Here is a 17,396-nt window from a genome sequence, read left to right as displayed (position 1 = left end):
CATGGGTGGAGTAGCACAGCAGTGCCTGCTGTACAGCAGGCACCCCTTTTCCCAAAAGAACACACGAGTATATAGAAATATGCAAAAGGAACATAAATATAGCCATTTATCATCTGTGCAACCATTTCGCATTCCTAATCTGACAGTTCAAATGACCCAAGACTGACTGAACAATCAAATATCAACTAAAGTAAAAGAATCAAGCACTTTCTTCTTCATATAAAATTTGAAATCAATTAATTCCAACAGAGCAGCCAGCTTATTTCGGCACATTCTTAGGTAATCAGTCGCTCTTCCCCTCTTGCGACCCAATTTCTTGCAAGTAATGTTCCGAATCCAACGCCGCCATGCACCCTGCATTAACACGAAACCAAATATTACACCCAACGAGAATAATAATGATGATGATGATGATGATGATGATGATGATGATGATGATATAGTTTCAAGATTGTTACCATAGAGGTTGGTACAATCAAATACAATACAACATAATCAATACGATACTATAATTTATTAGCCCTCTTGCTGAATAGTCATAATGCTTAGGCAGTCCAGATTTTCCTAAGAACATTGATACACAATTTTGCATCAAAGTCTCTGGTATAGCTTCAAAAGCTATTGCAACAGCTTCACAAATGTTTCATAAAAGAGAGAAAAACATGGAAATCAAAAAAAGTAAATGAAGGATCAGGACAAATATCTTCAAAGAAGTTTATATTAATCAAATTTATAAATCTAGAATGACTAAAGAACAAACAAAATTGATGATACATTCTAATTCCAATATATCCTTTCAATACCTTATGCTTCAGAGTAGCAAATATAGTCAGCTCTGTAACAGCACCACCGGGAATTTGGGGTGGCGGCTTCATGAGAGGGTTGAGACGGGAGTGGGGAGGGGTGGCGGCTATCTTGGCATTTTAGTGGTGGTGGTTTGGGGAGCTTCTACTTACACACTTGATTTCCTCTTAGTGCACACATTTTTTTGTTTGGAAATCAACTTTTAAACAACTATTTGGTTTGGCTGTATCTTTGGTTCGTAAGTTAATTTCCGAACAAAACTCATGATTCAGAAATCAAGTTCCAAAGTTTTTTTCGGAAAACAACTTTCAAACCAAAATTTTGAAAATTGTGTGAATTGAGATAAAGTGGTGTGTGAAAATAGAAGCTCCGGTGGTTTGTCGTGATAGAGGAGGCTGTTGGTGGTGGGGGTTGCTAGGTGTGGTAAATCTCCTCTTTCCGTCACTAATTTTGGATGGTGTTGGGCTATGTTACACGGGTTTGGGTACGGGTATCGGGTGCGGGTGCGGGTGCGGGTGCAAGTGCGGGTACGGCTACGGATGCGGGTGCAAGTCTGGGGGTTGGACAATTAAAAATTAAAAATTGAGGATACGTGGATATGGATCCAAATTTAGATACGGGTACGGGGATACGTTATATATTTTTTAAAATATATATATATATTTATACGAAGATGAATTAAAATAAAATAAAAAACTAAGGAATAACAGATTTTGTTAAAAACATAACAAATAAAATATACATAATAAATAAAGATTATATAAATTATTTTAGATACAAAATAAATTATATTATATATGATAAAATAAGTTATTTTTATTTTAGATATAAAAATCATATTATTTATTATATATTCTATTATTCAATTTTTTATGAGTGAATATATATATTATATAATATGAATAATATTATATATTATTATATTAATGTAATTATGTAAATAAATGTAATCAAAAGGATAAGAAAAAAGAACAGAAAGATGAAAGAGAAAAGTCAAAGATGAGAAAAGAGAACAAAGAGAAGAGAAGACACAAAAAGAAGAAGAGAGGGAGATCGAGAGAGACGAGAGGAGAGGAAGAAAGAGATCGAGAGATGAGAGAGAAGACAAAGAAGGGAGATCAAGCGAAAGTTCGATCGAGCGAAAGTTCTTTCTTGCTCTTGTCTCTTGATCGAGCAAAGTCAGCACCAATGTCTTTTCTCTCGTCTCGCGAAGTCGGCGACCAATGTCTTCTCTCTCGTCTCGCGAAGTCGGCGACCAATGTCTTCTCTCTCGTCTAGGGACCAGAGGGATCCAAGTCGTCGACCAATGTCTTGCCCTTTCGAATGGCAACCAGGTTCTTTCTTGCTCTCTCGTCTTTCATTTCTTTTGCTGTCGTTTGTAAAGAGCCGTGTCCGAGAGAGAAGAGGAGAATCCGACACAAATCCCACACCCACACCCGTGTCGTGTCAACACGGGTACTTCACCCCAAAGTGCCGAGTCCGTGTAACACAGGTGTTGGGCTTGGAGACCAAATAAAGTCTCATTTTATATTTTAGGAACCAAATTGACACAATTAAAAGGTGGGGGAACCAAAATGACATAAAAAGCATACTTTAGGAACCAAAAGTGTATTTAACCCTATATATATAGTAGTATGCATCTTTAGGTTGGGGTGGAGGATGGGGGGGTTTTCCACAAGGTGTGTGGTCACTTGGCTAAATGAGTTGGAACTGGTACTAAGGTCTGTTTGTGCTATGACATAACGTACTAATTTGGTAGGAAAGGAGGTCTAGCAACCTCTATCTTGTTCCCAGTAGGACACGTAAGAGATTAAGGTATAGTCATTTGATAGCCTAGAGAATCTTAATTCTCAAACACAGCAGATTTCATCAAGAGAGTCAGCTTCATCATCTGATTATAAATAGGATAAATAATGCATAAAATGGAAAATAATCAAAGGGTCTTTCAAACAAGATTCATTGTTCATGTAGTGATGTGACTTGTGTCCCCTTTCTATCCTGATGGCGTAATCATTCATCTGTGCTTCAAACTCGGTCAAATAACAGAACATAGGCCAAGTTTGGGATGTTCCAAAAAAGCTAAAAAGTCAAAAAGTTACTCAAAAAGTTAAAAAGTTAACACTATTCACCAAAAGTCAACAATTACGGCTGCACAACTCCCAATTCAAATTTTTCCCTACAAATCAATTTTTACAATTTTTTATTACACATTTTTCAATAAAAAGTCAAAAAGTTAACCCAAACATCCATATTTTCAACCTCAATTTTTTAGTCCAAAAAGACAAAAAGTGCACTTATTTAGTCTTCCCAAACTTGGCCTTAATTTTGAATAATATTTTTCCAATGTCATGGTCTCCAAAAGAAAGTAAGGATTCCGTCCACTATTTTGCAAGATCAGTGCATTTAATGAAAAACTAGTGAAAAAAAATAATGAAAACTAGTGAATTTAATTTCCTTGCAAACAGGAAAATGTAGGGATGTGTCTCAAATGCATCAAAAACCAACTAATATTCACAAAAAGGGCTGACAAAATAATGCATCTAGAAGTTTTTATTTCTCTTTTCTATCAAGATAACCAAAGGGACAAGCCTTGAGCAAGAGTTGAGAAAAGCACACTATGATTTTTTAGTAGACCACTACACAGCTAAGCACAAGAGAAGCAGGACGATTCCAAGAGCATCAACAACGGGAACTACAGAACATTCTTGATTTTTTGAGAAAGAAGTTTGTCTAACAAAATTGTAATCATTTGCTCTTTCACATTCTTATAAAGCTCTAGCAAGGAAATTAAAACACCACCCGCTACAGAAAAAGTAAACTTCAATCATGTAAAAGCATTCAAGCCTGACAAAATATAATTTACTATTCCACATCCGACCCCAATTGAACTATCTAAAGCTGTTCTTGCCTCACCCCAATATGTTAAGCCAATATTACTGTCTTCTTGTTTTGTCCAGTTTCTCCAATGACAAACAAACCCAAGATGAAAACCAATATGATAATACAACGACAACTACAGGTACGTTTGCTTTTTGGCTTTTTTACTAAAATATGAGGTGAAAAAGAACAATATGTTTGTAAAAGACTTTTTTTACAGAAAAACATGCAAAAGGCAGTGTGAATGAGAATGAATTTTGACTTTGTAGAGTGAATTGGACAATTTTTGACGTTTTTGTATGAGTTGGAAACTTTTTGACTTTTGCTATTTTTGTGGCTTTTAGGCTAATATAGCCACTTGCCAAACGGAGCCTAATGTACTTCAAAGGTTATTGAGGACTGTTTAGTACGGAGTATGCTACAATGACCATCTCCTTTGCCACATTTCAAATACCATCTTATGTGCCACAGTTACACCCATAAATGCAATGGATCCCACATGAGTTTCATTAATATTCAATAGTCATGATTGTGCCCTAAGAAGAATGTTCACTTCTAAAAAGATGGATGTCCATGTCAGACACTGACACTACTAGTACACTTCTTGACACATGTCCGCACTCATCCAAACGCGTCTTCTTCTTCTTCTTCCTTTTTTTTTAAAAAAAAAATTTAGATTCAAACACTTGGAGGATACATGTCTATTGTTTAGATACACACAAAACTAATTATAAGTTTAACCAAAATAACTTAGAATACGATAATGAAAAAAAAACAATGTCAATTTATAAAAATTATATTATATTGCAATTATATATTGTCTTGAAATGATATATTCATATATATGACATAATAAATATACAAACTAATATATTTTGTGCATGTCCCCTACGTAGCATGTTCATGTCGTATCTGTGTCGTGTCACGTGTCTATATTTCTTAGATTGTGCCACATAAGATGGTTTTCAAAATGTGGTCAAAGAAGATGGTATTTATAGCATTACACTCTTTGTTAAAATAACTTCTTAGATTGTGCCACATAAGATGGTTTTTTAAATGTGGTCAAAGAAGATGGTATTTGTAGCATTATATTCTTTAGTAAAATAACTATATAAGAGGAATGGACAAAATACAACTCCCTAATCCCACCTCTGACCCAAACCAAAATTGGGTATTGCTCATTTTTGCTGACCCGTCCCCTATCCTACTTAAGCTGTCCCTGAACTCATCCCCCATTAGAGTTGGAGCAGGGCAGGCAACAAGAGAACCCAACCATGATATAGTTACACACACATCCAGAAAACTTATATTAACTTGTTTATTGCAAAAATTAAGTTAACATGCAACTATGCTGAGTTGACTACTTTTATGTCCACAAAATAAAATTTTCTCATAACAACAAACCTTTGAATGATGTTAAAAGGATCGATCATTTTAATCAATTTTACCTAATAAGTTACGATAGAAGACTTCCAAACCTATGGCTCAACAAGTACTAATAGTTCATTGGTTAAATGAATTGTACTTTTACTAACGTTGTGTTTGGTTGGGTTGAGGGATTTGAAAAGAGATTTAAAAAGGCAAGAAAAAAAGTGTGTGAAACTAAGTGAAATATAGATATATTTTATTCACATTTCACCTACATTTTCCTTTTCCCTTTCTCTTTCCCTTTCCCTTTCCTAATCCATTCCCAAATCTCCTAACCAAAGATAGTGTAAAGGTTTAAAACATTGCTAAATTAATTTATGATTTCATGTTATAAAATACTTAGAGATGACCTATATCGTTTAAGTTTTGGTTTTCATATATTTCCTTCCTAAAACACTTGAAATTAAAACAAAACAATTTCTACCCCTATCCAGTTTTTTGCAAGTAAATTTTCAATTCATATCTAAACTAGGTCTCTGAACTATGCCAAGCTATATATATGGCCTAAGCAAATAATCCAATTTATCCATTCAAGCAACAAAAGTTCAACATACCTTTAAAAAATGTATTTTATGCAAAAGCACCAAATTGTTGAAAAATACGTATTTTATGTATTTGGTTAGACTTCTCGTTTGGCAAGTGGCTTTTTTAATCAAAAAATCAAAAAATCACTAAAAAAATCAAAAAGTCAACAACCCATATCAAAAAGTCAAAGATTCCATTTTCTTTCTATTTTTTGCACATCTTTTCGTAAAAAGTTAAAAAGTCATCCCAAACATACTAATTTTTTTTTATATCACATTTTAGCCAAAAAACCTAAAAAGTTACTAAAAAGGCATGATCCCAAATGAGGCTTTTGTTAATACATACACCCACCCCTCTCTCCCCAAGGAGAAAATCCTAGTGTCATCCCCTAGTCACTCTAGCTTTGTTCTATGAACCATACCCATAGCAACATACATCATATGATATATTTTTTCTTGACATAGAAAGGTGATTACCTATAAAGTACTGATACTTCAAAATAAATATTGTATCCATGTCGGACACATGGACACTTGTTGGGACACGTCACATGGCGTGTTTCCTTAATTAATTTATTTTTAAGAGACACGCCGTGACACTTCGGGACACACTAGGAACATGGTAACTTATCTTTTCTCCCATTTTCTTTAGTGCTTTTGATGAATGTTGTATATTGAATATTTATTATTTTTTTTCTTAGACTTAAATATTTAATAGATCATTCATTATTAAATATATATATATATATATAAAGTGTAAGTATTAATTTAAAAGTGATTTTTTTTTTAAAATACAAAATTAGAATTAGTTTTATTAATATTGATTATTTGTGAATGTAATATTAATATAGATAACAAATAAAAATATATAAAAATATATTTTATTGGTGTGTCCCTCGTGTCCGTGTCCCTATTTTTTTTTTAAATCGCTGTATCCGTATCTATATATGTGCTTCTTAGGTGATTACACGATGCTAGTCCTGTGAATGTATGTCCTGTGAAGTTTGCAACGGGAGAGTCCATTAAGGGATCAACAGTCTTCCTTCGGTATACAGGATGTCTTCGCCCACCTTTACATATGCGATTGTTCACTCGACCTGGCTGCCCAGTTGCGAAATATATATCTATAGCTATCAAAAAAGCAAGAAATAGCATTCAACTAAGTAGCTCAGTCTCTAGGAATTCCTATGCGTTATGAAGAGAGAAGCCTACTTGAAGAAGGCTGCCAAGAGCAGCAAGCCTACATTAAGCAAGTTGACTCACTTTATGTTATGTAAAGAGTTCGCCTCGCTATTAGGGCCCAGTTCTTCCGCAAGCGAAGGCCCGTCAAATTGGTCTCAAAGAAAGTAGGGGAAAAGCTCAAAAAATCTTCCACTTCTCTATGACATTGAATTTATCAAAGTTAAAATTACCTACCACATTGGCAGCCTGTGAACAGACATACGAAGATATTTAAACAAGTGGGCATTGAAAGAGGGGGGAAAATCTCACTAACCAGAACCAGCAGCAGTAACCGCTTGTCTGTACTTCTTGTCCTGAACATCTCCAGCCGCAAAAACTCCGCAAACACTGGTCTGCGTCGTGCCGGGCTTCGTCACCACGTAGCCATCCGAATCAAGCTCCAATTGCCCATCCAAGAACTTGGTAGCTGGCTCATGACCAATCGCAAAGAACAAACCATTCACCTTCAAATCAGAGACCTCTCCGCTAACCACATTCTTCACCTTCAATCCCCCCAAAACTTTCTTTCCCCCTTCTCCATACGCTTCCACCGCCACTGAATTCCACATAACCTCAATCTTAGGGTTAGTCAAAGTCCGATTCTGCATAATCTTCGAAGCCCTAAATTCTTTCCTCCTGTGAATGATGTAAACCTTCGATCCGAACTTCGTCAAGAAATTCGCCTCTTCCATGGCCGAGTCTCCTCCACCGATTACCGCCAACGGTTTGTTCCGGAAGATCGGGGCGGCGCCGTCGCAGACCGCGCAAGCCGAAATTCCCTTGTTCCAGAACCCTCCGGGACCGTCTTCGGCGCCGGGGAAGTTCAACCGTTTCGCGACGGCACCGGTGGCGACGATCACCGAATCGGCTAGGACGGCCTTGGAATCGGCGAAGACCTTGAAGGGACGAGTGGAGAAATCGACTTTCGTCACGGTTTCGGTGAAGATCTCGGTGCCGAATTTGAGGGATTGGTTTCGGCACTTTTCCATTAGGTCCAAGCCGAGGATTCCTTCTGGAAAGCCGGGGAAGTTCTCGACGTCGGTGGTGGTGGTGAGCTGGCCCCCGGGGGCGATGTTGTTGGCCATCCAACCCTCGAAGAGAACGGGCTTCAGCTCGGCCCGGGCCGCGTAGATGGCGGCGGTGTGGGCGGCGGGGCCGCTTCCGATGATGCAGAGGCGGGTCTTGAGGGTCTGAAAGTCGTCCATGACGGCGGCGGAGCTGGCGGCCGTGGTGGGAGAGGCGGCGGCGGCGGCGGTTGTGGCGGCGATACCTACCAAGTTGCGAAGTCTTCTTAAGGCGCTCGCGAGCTTTGGCAAACAGTGCGTTTGTATGGGCCTCAGTCTCTGTATAGTCGTCATTCCGTATCCGTGTAACGCGTGTATCTAGAAAACACGGTTTTGGGCGGGAAAATGGATTACATTATTAGGGTTAGGGTTTTGGAATCGGATATGTCCATATCCAAACAGAGATGCAAAGGTATATGTGATCAAGTAAGGAGGAACGTAACACGAAATGTAGATATTCTTTGTTTGTTAATTAATACAACGCATATATTCTTTGTTTGTTTATTTTTAACCATTTTAGGTTTTCGACAAGGATAGACAATTCCAGTTTAGCGTCAAAAAATTGTTTGACAATATATTTATAAACAGTTCTGCTAGGTAACTCGAAAACGAGGTGCCCTGAATGGGTCAAATGCCAAAACGGCGTCGATTGGCATTTTTTTTTTTTTCTTTTTCTTTTTGAAACTGGTTTGAGAGAATGAAAGAAAAACAGAGAGGTGAGAGAAAGAGGAGGAAGAGAGTAGAATTCCTTCACGCATTCCATCAAACACCATACTGGCGTCTTCCAAAGATCGACATTTAGCATACATACTAACCAATTTAGTCTTAGTAAATAGATCAATCTCGCTTAACAAACCAATATGCTTATGCAATTTATTGCCTAAATGGATTGAATTTGCATCTCTTTTTGAAACCAAACTCAGAATCTTCCTCTTCTTCCTCTGTTATTTTCTGTTTGGTATTTTTGGTGATTTCAAAATCAAAATCAAAATCAAAATTAAAACCCAAAATCAAAATCAAAACCAAACCCAACCAAAAATCAAAATAAAACCCAAAATCAAGATCTAGCTTCAGCTTACCTTGGACCCACATTGGGCAATGGAGTCAAGAGAAGCTATGGCTTCTTCCAGGCGTCTATTTTTGCAGAGAAAGTTCAAATGTGCTTTTGTGACTCTTGAATCAAGTTTTATGGAGACTACTGGGTTGAAAGCTTCGGTGTATGTGTTGGGTTCAAGTGGGTCGAGCATAGTGTACAAGGCGGTGATGGAAGATGGGAGTGCGGTGGCAGTAAGGAAGATAGGAGAGGGAGGAAGTGAGAGAAAGAGGAGAAAGATGGAGGTTTAATAGAGATGAGAGGGATCTAGGATGAGAGGGAACAAAGATGAAGAGGAGATGAGAGGAGAGGAGAGAAGAGAGAGATAAAGAGGAGAGAGAAAATTTGTACCATTTCGAGCCATTCGAGCTCAACAACTTTGAGCTACGAATCATTTTTCATTTATAAATTAGATCAAAAATAAATAAATAAGGTAAATTACACTAACACTCTCTTGAGATTTCTGTTTAATATAGATTTTCTCTTCATGTTTGAAAAATTACATTTTCCTTACTGAGATCTGTAACTTATTATAAATTGCCCCCTGAATGCCTTAAAATTTCTAAATGACCATTTTACCATTTTTCCTACTATTTTTTATTCCTATCATCATGATTACATTCTATAACTTTTTATCATTAAATTCTTCATGAACATATTCTTATTGAGTCATATACAAATACAAATTTTATATAAAATTTTCAAACATAATGATATAACTTAATGGTGATCTTTCACTTTAAAACAAAACACCCATAAACATTATTTATATTTATAATAACATCACTATCACAATATTTTTATGATTTTTTTTTTTTGGTATAAATTTTTATATATAAATAGAATTTTTCATTTATATTTCTACTATTATTTTTTTTTTTCGTCTATTCACTAACATTTATTATAGTATTACCAAACACCGTCATTCATATTTGTTACAGTATTACTGAATTTGTGTATTTTTATATATTTTTTGTATTTGGTGAATTTAAAAAAAAAAAATCACAAAATATTATATTTCTTAAGTATATATATGGATTAGGTATATCTAAAAAATAAAAAAAAGAGGGCTGATATTTACCCCCACCTAATTACTTTGGCTCACCCACTCAGCAAAATGAAACCCCCTACATTTTTTCTTTAAACCCTCATTTTAATACCAACTATATCCCTAATCCCAAACCCAAACCCAAACCCTAACTCCTTCCACTTTTCTCTCTAATGTGGATTCTCTCTTATTTTCTTTGTTTTCTTACATTCAAATCAAGTATACGTGAGAAATAGAGCAAGAGAAAAGACCCATCAACAATGGCGACCATTAAAACCTCTATCATAGGCTATGGCGAGTGATTTCTTGCATTCCTTCTCCCTCTTAGGTTTTCATCTCTCTCTCTCTCTCTCTCTCTCTCTCTCTCTCTCAATGGATAGGGAAGTCACAATGGTAGAGTGAGTTCAGCAACACAGTGTTAAACAAATCTTAAATGTTCAGCAACATAGTGTTGAACAAATCCTGAACGTTCGAAAACAAAGTGCTGGACAAATCTTTTTAATTCGATTACACAGTGCTGAATGTGTTGATCTCTCTTCTCTAATTTAGATCTACAATAGGAGATGGGGGTGCTTGTTGGTAGAGGTGATGGTAGATTGTGACAGAAGGAGTAGTGATTGTGATGGTAAGAAGTGGTCAGAGATGGTAGAGGTTTTAGTAATGAGGGGTGGTTAGAGATAGTAGTGGCGGTGGTGGCGATGAGAGGTGGTCGGAGATGGTGGTATTGTCGGAGATGATAAGGGTTGAGTTAGAGTTTGGAAAATTAGGTTTAGAAGATTAGAAATGAGGATAAAAGTGGAATTTTTTATTGGGACAAAATTGGAATTAAAAAAAAATTAGTGAGGTGGGGGTTCTAAGAAAAAGGGTAGGGGTTTATAGCAATGCTTTAAAAAAAATTACTGAAAATATTTTAAAAAAATCAGTAAAAATAAAAAAAAACACGAAAAATATAAAATAAAATAAAAACTTTTTTGTGAGTTAAACCAAAAAAGATAATTGTTATTTCTCTTGAAATGACATGAACAAAATATTAGTATTATTTTATTATTTTATATGTATAGCAAATATGTCATTTTAATCTAACAGGGAAGTAAACGTAATTTTTCAAATATGAAAGGAGAATTTGTATTAAATAAAAATCTCAGGAATGCCAGTGGAATTTGCCCAAATAAATAAATAAGATTCACTGGTGAGAAATTTACATTTATAGGAGATTCAATGTTAGATCAAATGATTGTTTTCTTTTTTTTGTTAGTGACATCAAAAAAGTCATGAAAAAATGTTATTGGCGTTAGAAAAATTGTTGAAAAATTAATTTAAAAAGTCATCGTGAAGTTGGCTGAAAATTTTGTTGACAGTGATCAAGCCAGTGGCTGGTGATAATAAAGTGAACAATATGTCACACATATACATATATAATTAATATTAGTGGTCACCCGTGCGATGCACAGGATTTTAAAAAGTCAATAATTACTATAAAAAAATTTGTTATTTATTTATATTTCTTAATATTTTTATTTGGTTTGTGTATATAAATCTTATTTCACATCATTAAAAATATTTAATATTTCACATTATTGAAAATTTTAAAAAAGTATTATACATTAGTAAATCATCACATATATAATAGCTAATTTATCTAAGAATTACTTCAGAAAACCAAAAGTAGAGTAACAAAGACATATTATAATTAATCAAAATGACTAATATATTAAATAAAAGTAACACTAATTTTGCTTAATCAATAGTAGATATTACAGTAATCATCTCATATAATATAATAAATTAAAATAAAATTAATTTTAATTCCCATTATATTTTGTTAGTGTGTGGTTAAAATTTTTTACATGCTATTTGTTTTTTCGTTATATTGATTCATTAAATACAAATAGGTTTGGAATGATTATAAAAAAATTAAAAAAAAAATGTTTGACAATGCATTATACTTGAATTGACAAACATAAAGAATATAAATATTTAAATTATTCAAAAAAAAAATTAACATTTTAAATATGAGATATCTTCCATTTGCTCAAACTCTGAATCTAAATAAATAAATACAAAATTTAAACAAAGAAGAAATTTGTGGTTTAGTTCTCAAAGGAAATGAGTTACTAAAAATAAATTTAATCATGAATTATTTCAATAGGATAATCAACAATAAAAAATCAACTGATGAATACATTTAAAGTATAACCCATATCCAATAAATTTTGATTCTTCATTTTCAATCTAACATCTACACCAAAAAAAAAAAAAATTAAACACAAATAATCAATAAGTGAGAGAGTTACAAATTGATAATAGCAGTGCTTTTATAAATATAAAAAAAGAATAAAATCTCAATTAAATGACAAATTATTAACAAAAAGAAAGAAATAAGGAAAAATACAGATTGTAACAAAAAAAAATTTAAAAATAATAATGCTCATTTATATGAACGCACTTTCTTATAAATGCAAAAACTCATGCAAGTACACATTTCAAATGTAAAGCAAATATTTAAGATTTTTAGGCACCGAAAAGGGATCAGAAATGGCTCAATGTTGATTGTTTTTGCCCCCAATTTTCTGTTCATGGTTTCTTTTGCATGAACTTGTTTTTATATTAAAAAGATTATGTTTAAACAAAAGATATATATGGAATTCTATCATGTTTAAAACTTGTATGGATAAGTAATTGATGATTTTAAAAGATAAAATATTAAGTTCCACTTAAAGATAAAGTTTAAAAAATATATAGAAATTCTATAACAAACTAACAAAAGATAAATATAGATCGTTAAAAAACTTATCATCTTTTTGGGATATTTATATCCCAATCTTATTCTTTTTTTTATTTAAATATTTTGTTATCTTTTATTTGAATTTTCATTAAATAGTTATATTTTTATTTTTGTATATTTTTTCATCTATATTTATTTGTTATTCATATATACATAATTACCTTTTTATTTTAAAAATCATTTGACTCATAATATTTTTTTATTTAAATTTTTTTTAATTGTTCATATATAAATAGTTAACTTTTTTATTTTTATAATTAATTGACTCGTAATATTTTTTATTTATTTTTTATTTTTATCTTTTATTTGACTCTTTATATTATTTTGTAGTTGAAATTTGAATAGTTATCTTTTTATTTTATTTATTTTAGATTATGTTTAAACAAAAGATATATATGGAATTCTATGATGTTTAAAATTTGTGTGGATAAGTAATTGATGATTTTAAAAGATAAAAAAGTTCCATTTAAAGATAAACTTTAAAAATATTAAGTTGAAATATATAGAAATTCTATAACAAACTAACAAAAGATAAATATAGATCGTTAAAAAAATTATCATCTTTTTGGGATATTTATATCCCAATCTTATTCTTTTTTTTTATTTAAATATTTTGTTATCTTTTATTTGAATTTTCATTAAATAGTTATATTTTTATTTTTGTATATTTTTTCATCTATATTTATTTTTTATTCATATATACATAATTACCTTTTTATTTTAAAAATCATTTGACTCGTAATATTTTTTTATTTAAATTTTTTTTAATTGTTCATATATAAATAATTAACTTTTTTATTTTATTAATTAATTGACTCGTAATATTATTTATTTATTTATTTATTTTATCTTTTATTTGACTCTTTATATTATTTTGTAGTTGAAATTTGAATAGTTATCTTTTTATTTTATTTATTTTATATTTTTATCTCTACCTCTTTGTTGCTCATATTTAAATATTTATCATTTTATTTAAATATATATAATCTTTTTGGCTTTTGAGATTTAGATAATTGACAAATGATTAAAAATTAAGAAAAGTAAGAGGGGAGACTTGAAAAGTGACGCATAGGAGAGAGAATCCATAAGAATTTAGTATTAAGAGTTTGGAGAATTCTCATAATCCACTACATTTGTTTATATATATAGTATAGATTTGAACAGATAGATTTACTTTTAAACAAATAAGTATGTTTTTTAACCGCAAAACATTAAAATGTAAGTCCATTGATCCAAAATTTTAAATGGGGATTTGGTGATAACCCCCTCACTATCTAATTTGTCTTTCAAAATGACAAGAATTATATAAGTACTTTCAAAACCCCCTAATATTTTAAAACTTATTTTCTTTACTATATTATCCTCATATCTATCAGCTCTCCTATTAAATCATCTTCACTGTGCATTTCAGAGTAAAATTTTGCTCTGAATAAGAGTAAAATGTTACACTCTGAAACTAAAAGTAAAATTTTACTCTGTATAAAAGTAAAATTTTACTCTGAAAAACTAGTAAAATGTTAAACTCTACACAAAGTAAAATTTTACTCTGTATAAAAGTAAATTTTACTCTGAAGAATGAGTAAACTGTGAGACTCTGAAGCTAAAAGTAAAATTTTACTCTATATAAAAGTAAAAGTTTACTCTGAAAAACTAGTAAAATGTTAGATTCTACACAAAAGTAAAATTTTACTCTGTATAAAAGTAAAATTTTACTTTAAAAAATGAGTAAATTGTGAGACTCTGAAGTTAAAAGTAAAATTTTATTCTGTATAAAAGTAAAATTTTACTCTGAAAAGCAAGTAAACTGTGAGACTCTGAAGTTAAAAGTAAAATGTTACTCTATACAAAAGTAAAAAAGCGAAGACAGTGTTTGTGGCGGCTGAAGTGTTTGGCAATGACCACCTCTTGACAGTAAAATTTTACTGTCATTCTAACACCAGAGTAAAATTTTACTCTAATTCTCTCAAACAAAAAACAGAGCAATAGAATCAGAGTAAAATTTTACTCTCATTATCTGAAACAAAAAACAGAGCAATAGAACCAGAGTAAAATTTTACTCTGGTTCTATCAAATGAAATTAGATCAAAAACAATAAAAAATAAATCAAAAAAAACAAACAAACAAACAAACAAAAACAAAACAAATTAATCAACATATCTAATTGAGAAGAAAAACTTCTAAAACTCGATCAACAATCACAAATCTCAATGAAAAGAATGCATGTGTTCAGCAACACTCATACACACAAATATATATATAACATTACAACACTCATACACACAAATATTATAGATCGATTCCGTTTGTGTGCTGAGAAAATGGAGGAAAATATTATATAACATTACAACGAAAACTTATGGATCACGTCTCTTACGTTTTTTACGAATTTCATTTATATCAAGTAACGAAGCCAAAAGAGATCCAGGAAGTTATCTCGTCAAATGAAGAAGAAAATGCGATACTTCTTGTGATCTGTTGCCTCATAATTGCTTGGAAGATGAGGATTAGGTCCTTCAATGTCGAACTATTTCTGATAATTGAAACTGCTATATTCTTTATCTGATTGATTCTAATGATCTGTTAGTGTTATTGTTTCAATGAATTTGATCTGCTGAAACTTGGAAGACGCGATTATGGTGCCGCCGACCTTCTGCTGAAGCTTCAAAGACACGATTATGGTGATTATAATACAGTTGATGACGAAACTGATTATATATACAGAAGTTGAGGGTATAATAGTTATATAAAATATTTAAATAATAAATTTTGTCCTTTATGCAAGACTTTATAATTATAAAGGGGGTTTAGAAAGTATAATTTTTTTCTTAATCCTTTTAACAATGAAAGGAAGGTAAAGGAAATTTATAGCTAAATTTTTTAATTTTAAATGCACTTTTAAATTTGATAAGGCTTATACTAAAATATGTAAATTCGAATTTAAGTCAACGACCAACCCCAATTATGTTGTTAATATAAAAAATAATACATAAATTATTATAAATTATTGATTATTTTCTCACCATTTAGATACCACCTTATAATATATTGTATTGATTGATACACACAACTCAAATCAATTTATTTATTATATTTTCTGTTCTTATTTTTTGAGGTTTTTTTTTTTAAAAAAAAGGGTAATACATTATTTTAAGGCAATTAAAGATAATATTGTTACATTTGAATTTGGGCAATAGGAGTCGAACTCGAATTCTTTGAGTTAAGCATGGCCTCAGGCTTGGGAAAACAAGTTCAGATAAGAGAGACGTCAAGTTTGGACAAATCTCTCTATGATTCAAGCAGAATCCCAATAAATTCTCAACCAGAGTCAACCCATTAAAATCTCAACTTGAGTCAATTATTTATTTTTGTATGGTTCTTCGCTATATAATTTATGAAAAAAATTAAATAGATCTCATAATTATAACTTTTCTATTTTGTCATGTTTGCCTTAAAAAAAATGAATAGTTTATTTTAAAATATATATTTATCGTTTATTTTTTTTTGGAAACACATGAGATAAAGAAAAAAATTTAAAATATACAATTATTAGATCAAGTTATTTTTTTCATTAATAATATACTTTGAGAACCCAACAAAATATAGAGTTTGGATCATCAAAATAAAACTCCTCTTTGCCTTCATAAATCCTTCAAGTACTCTCCCGTTTATATTTGAACATGATATAGACCCAACTCACAATAAAATATAGGATATTTGATGTCACTCTCAAAGGTTCCGGGTTGGAGTCGATAGAATGAAGGGAAATGCTAGAGAGCTCTAAATCTAGAGCTCTAATTTGAGCTCTAGTGATGTGTCAAAGTTAAAAAAAAAACAAAATAAAACAAAACAAGACACAAACATCACATTAGGGTGGGTCTCAGCTTCCCATTAGAGCTATTAGAGCTCTTATATTAGAGCTCTAAAGCATTTTTGATAGAATGAATTTGACTCTTACGTTATAGTATTACTTTACTAACCCTCTAGCATTTTATCATATGACATACCCGAAAAAAGAAAAGAAAAGAAAAAAGCATGGCTCCCCTTTACATTACTATCCTCTGTAATGTATTTCTTGGGCCAATCACAAGCTCACAACGATAATTTAAACTGTTCATCCCATATATCTAATAGTAAAGATGAGTTCTAAAGAAAATTAATTTCACTGAATATCACTAGACACATGTATAAATTATATATATTTTTTAAATGGACAACAATTTTGAATTTAAACTTAAATCATCCATTTTATAAAATAAAATATGATTTGACCATTTATTCATTGATATCTAATAAAACTAAATTCTTTACATAGACAGTCTTTCTTAGGGGCGTTTGCGATTCGGTTGCAGCTGGAGAACCTCCAATTCATCATCTGTCTGCTGGATTGGCAGATTGGAAAAAATAATCCGCATTCATTCTCCAGATTGAGTGGATTGGAGGATTGGCGAATGAATGCGAATCGGTTTGGTGGTTTAAACTTTTACAAATTTTAAACATAATACAACAACTTGTCAATATTTTTTTTTTTAATAACAATCCAACTCAACATAAC

At 31.8% G+C, this 17,396-nt stretch overlaps 1 protein-coding gene across 1 annotated transcript; it reads right to left on the bottom strand.

Moving 5' to 3' along the window:
- Window positions 1–52: 52 nt before the first annotated feature.
- LOC114314343 (thioredoxin reductase NTRB) lies at window positions 53–8,411 on the bottom strand. Its single transcript, XM_028260821.2, has 2 exons — window positions 7,129–8,411; window positions 53–354 (listed from the first exon to the last, which is right to left on the bottom strand). Exons 1-2 carry the CDS (start codon window positions 8,210–8,212, stop codon window positions 284–286), a joined length of 1,155 nt encoding a protein of 384 aa, XP_028116622.1. The 5' UTR covers window positions 8,213–8,411; the 3' UTR covers window positions 53–283.
- Between the last annotated feature and the right edge of the window lie 8,985 nt (window positions 8,412–17,396).

Source organism: Camellia sinensis, chromosome 4, assembly GCF_055761805.1.
Source record: "Camellia sinensis isolate YWXY chromosome 4, ASM5576180v1, whole genome shotgun sequence".
In the NCBI taxonomy this organism is placed as follows: Eukaryota; Viridiplantae; Streptophyta; class Magnoliopsida; order Ericales; family Theaceae; genus Camellia; species Camellia sinensis.
The sequence above is the reverse complement of the archived record's forward strand: the minus strand, read 5'-3'. Positions and strand labels throughout refer to the sequence as shown.

Coding starts and splice junctions, on each gene's coding strand:
- LOC114314343 (XM_028260821.2), bottom strand. CDS start 8,212: ATGACGACTATACAGAGACTGAGGCCCATACAAACGCACTGTTTGCCA. Junction 355..7,128: donor GGTTACTGCTGCTGGTTCTG/GTTAGTGAGATT, acceptor GTGTTAATGCAG/GGTGCATGGCGGCGTTGGAT.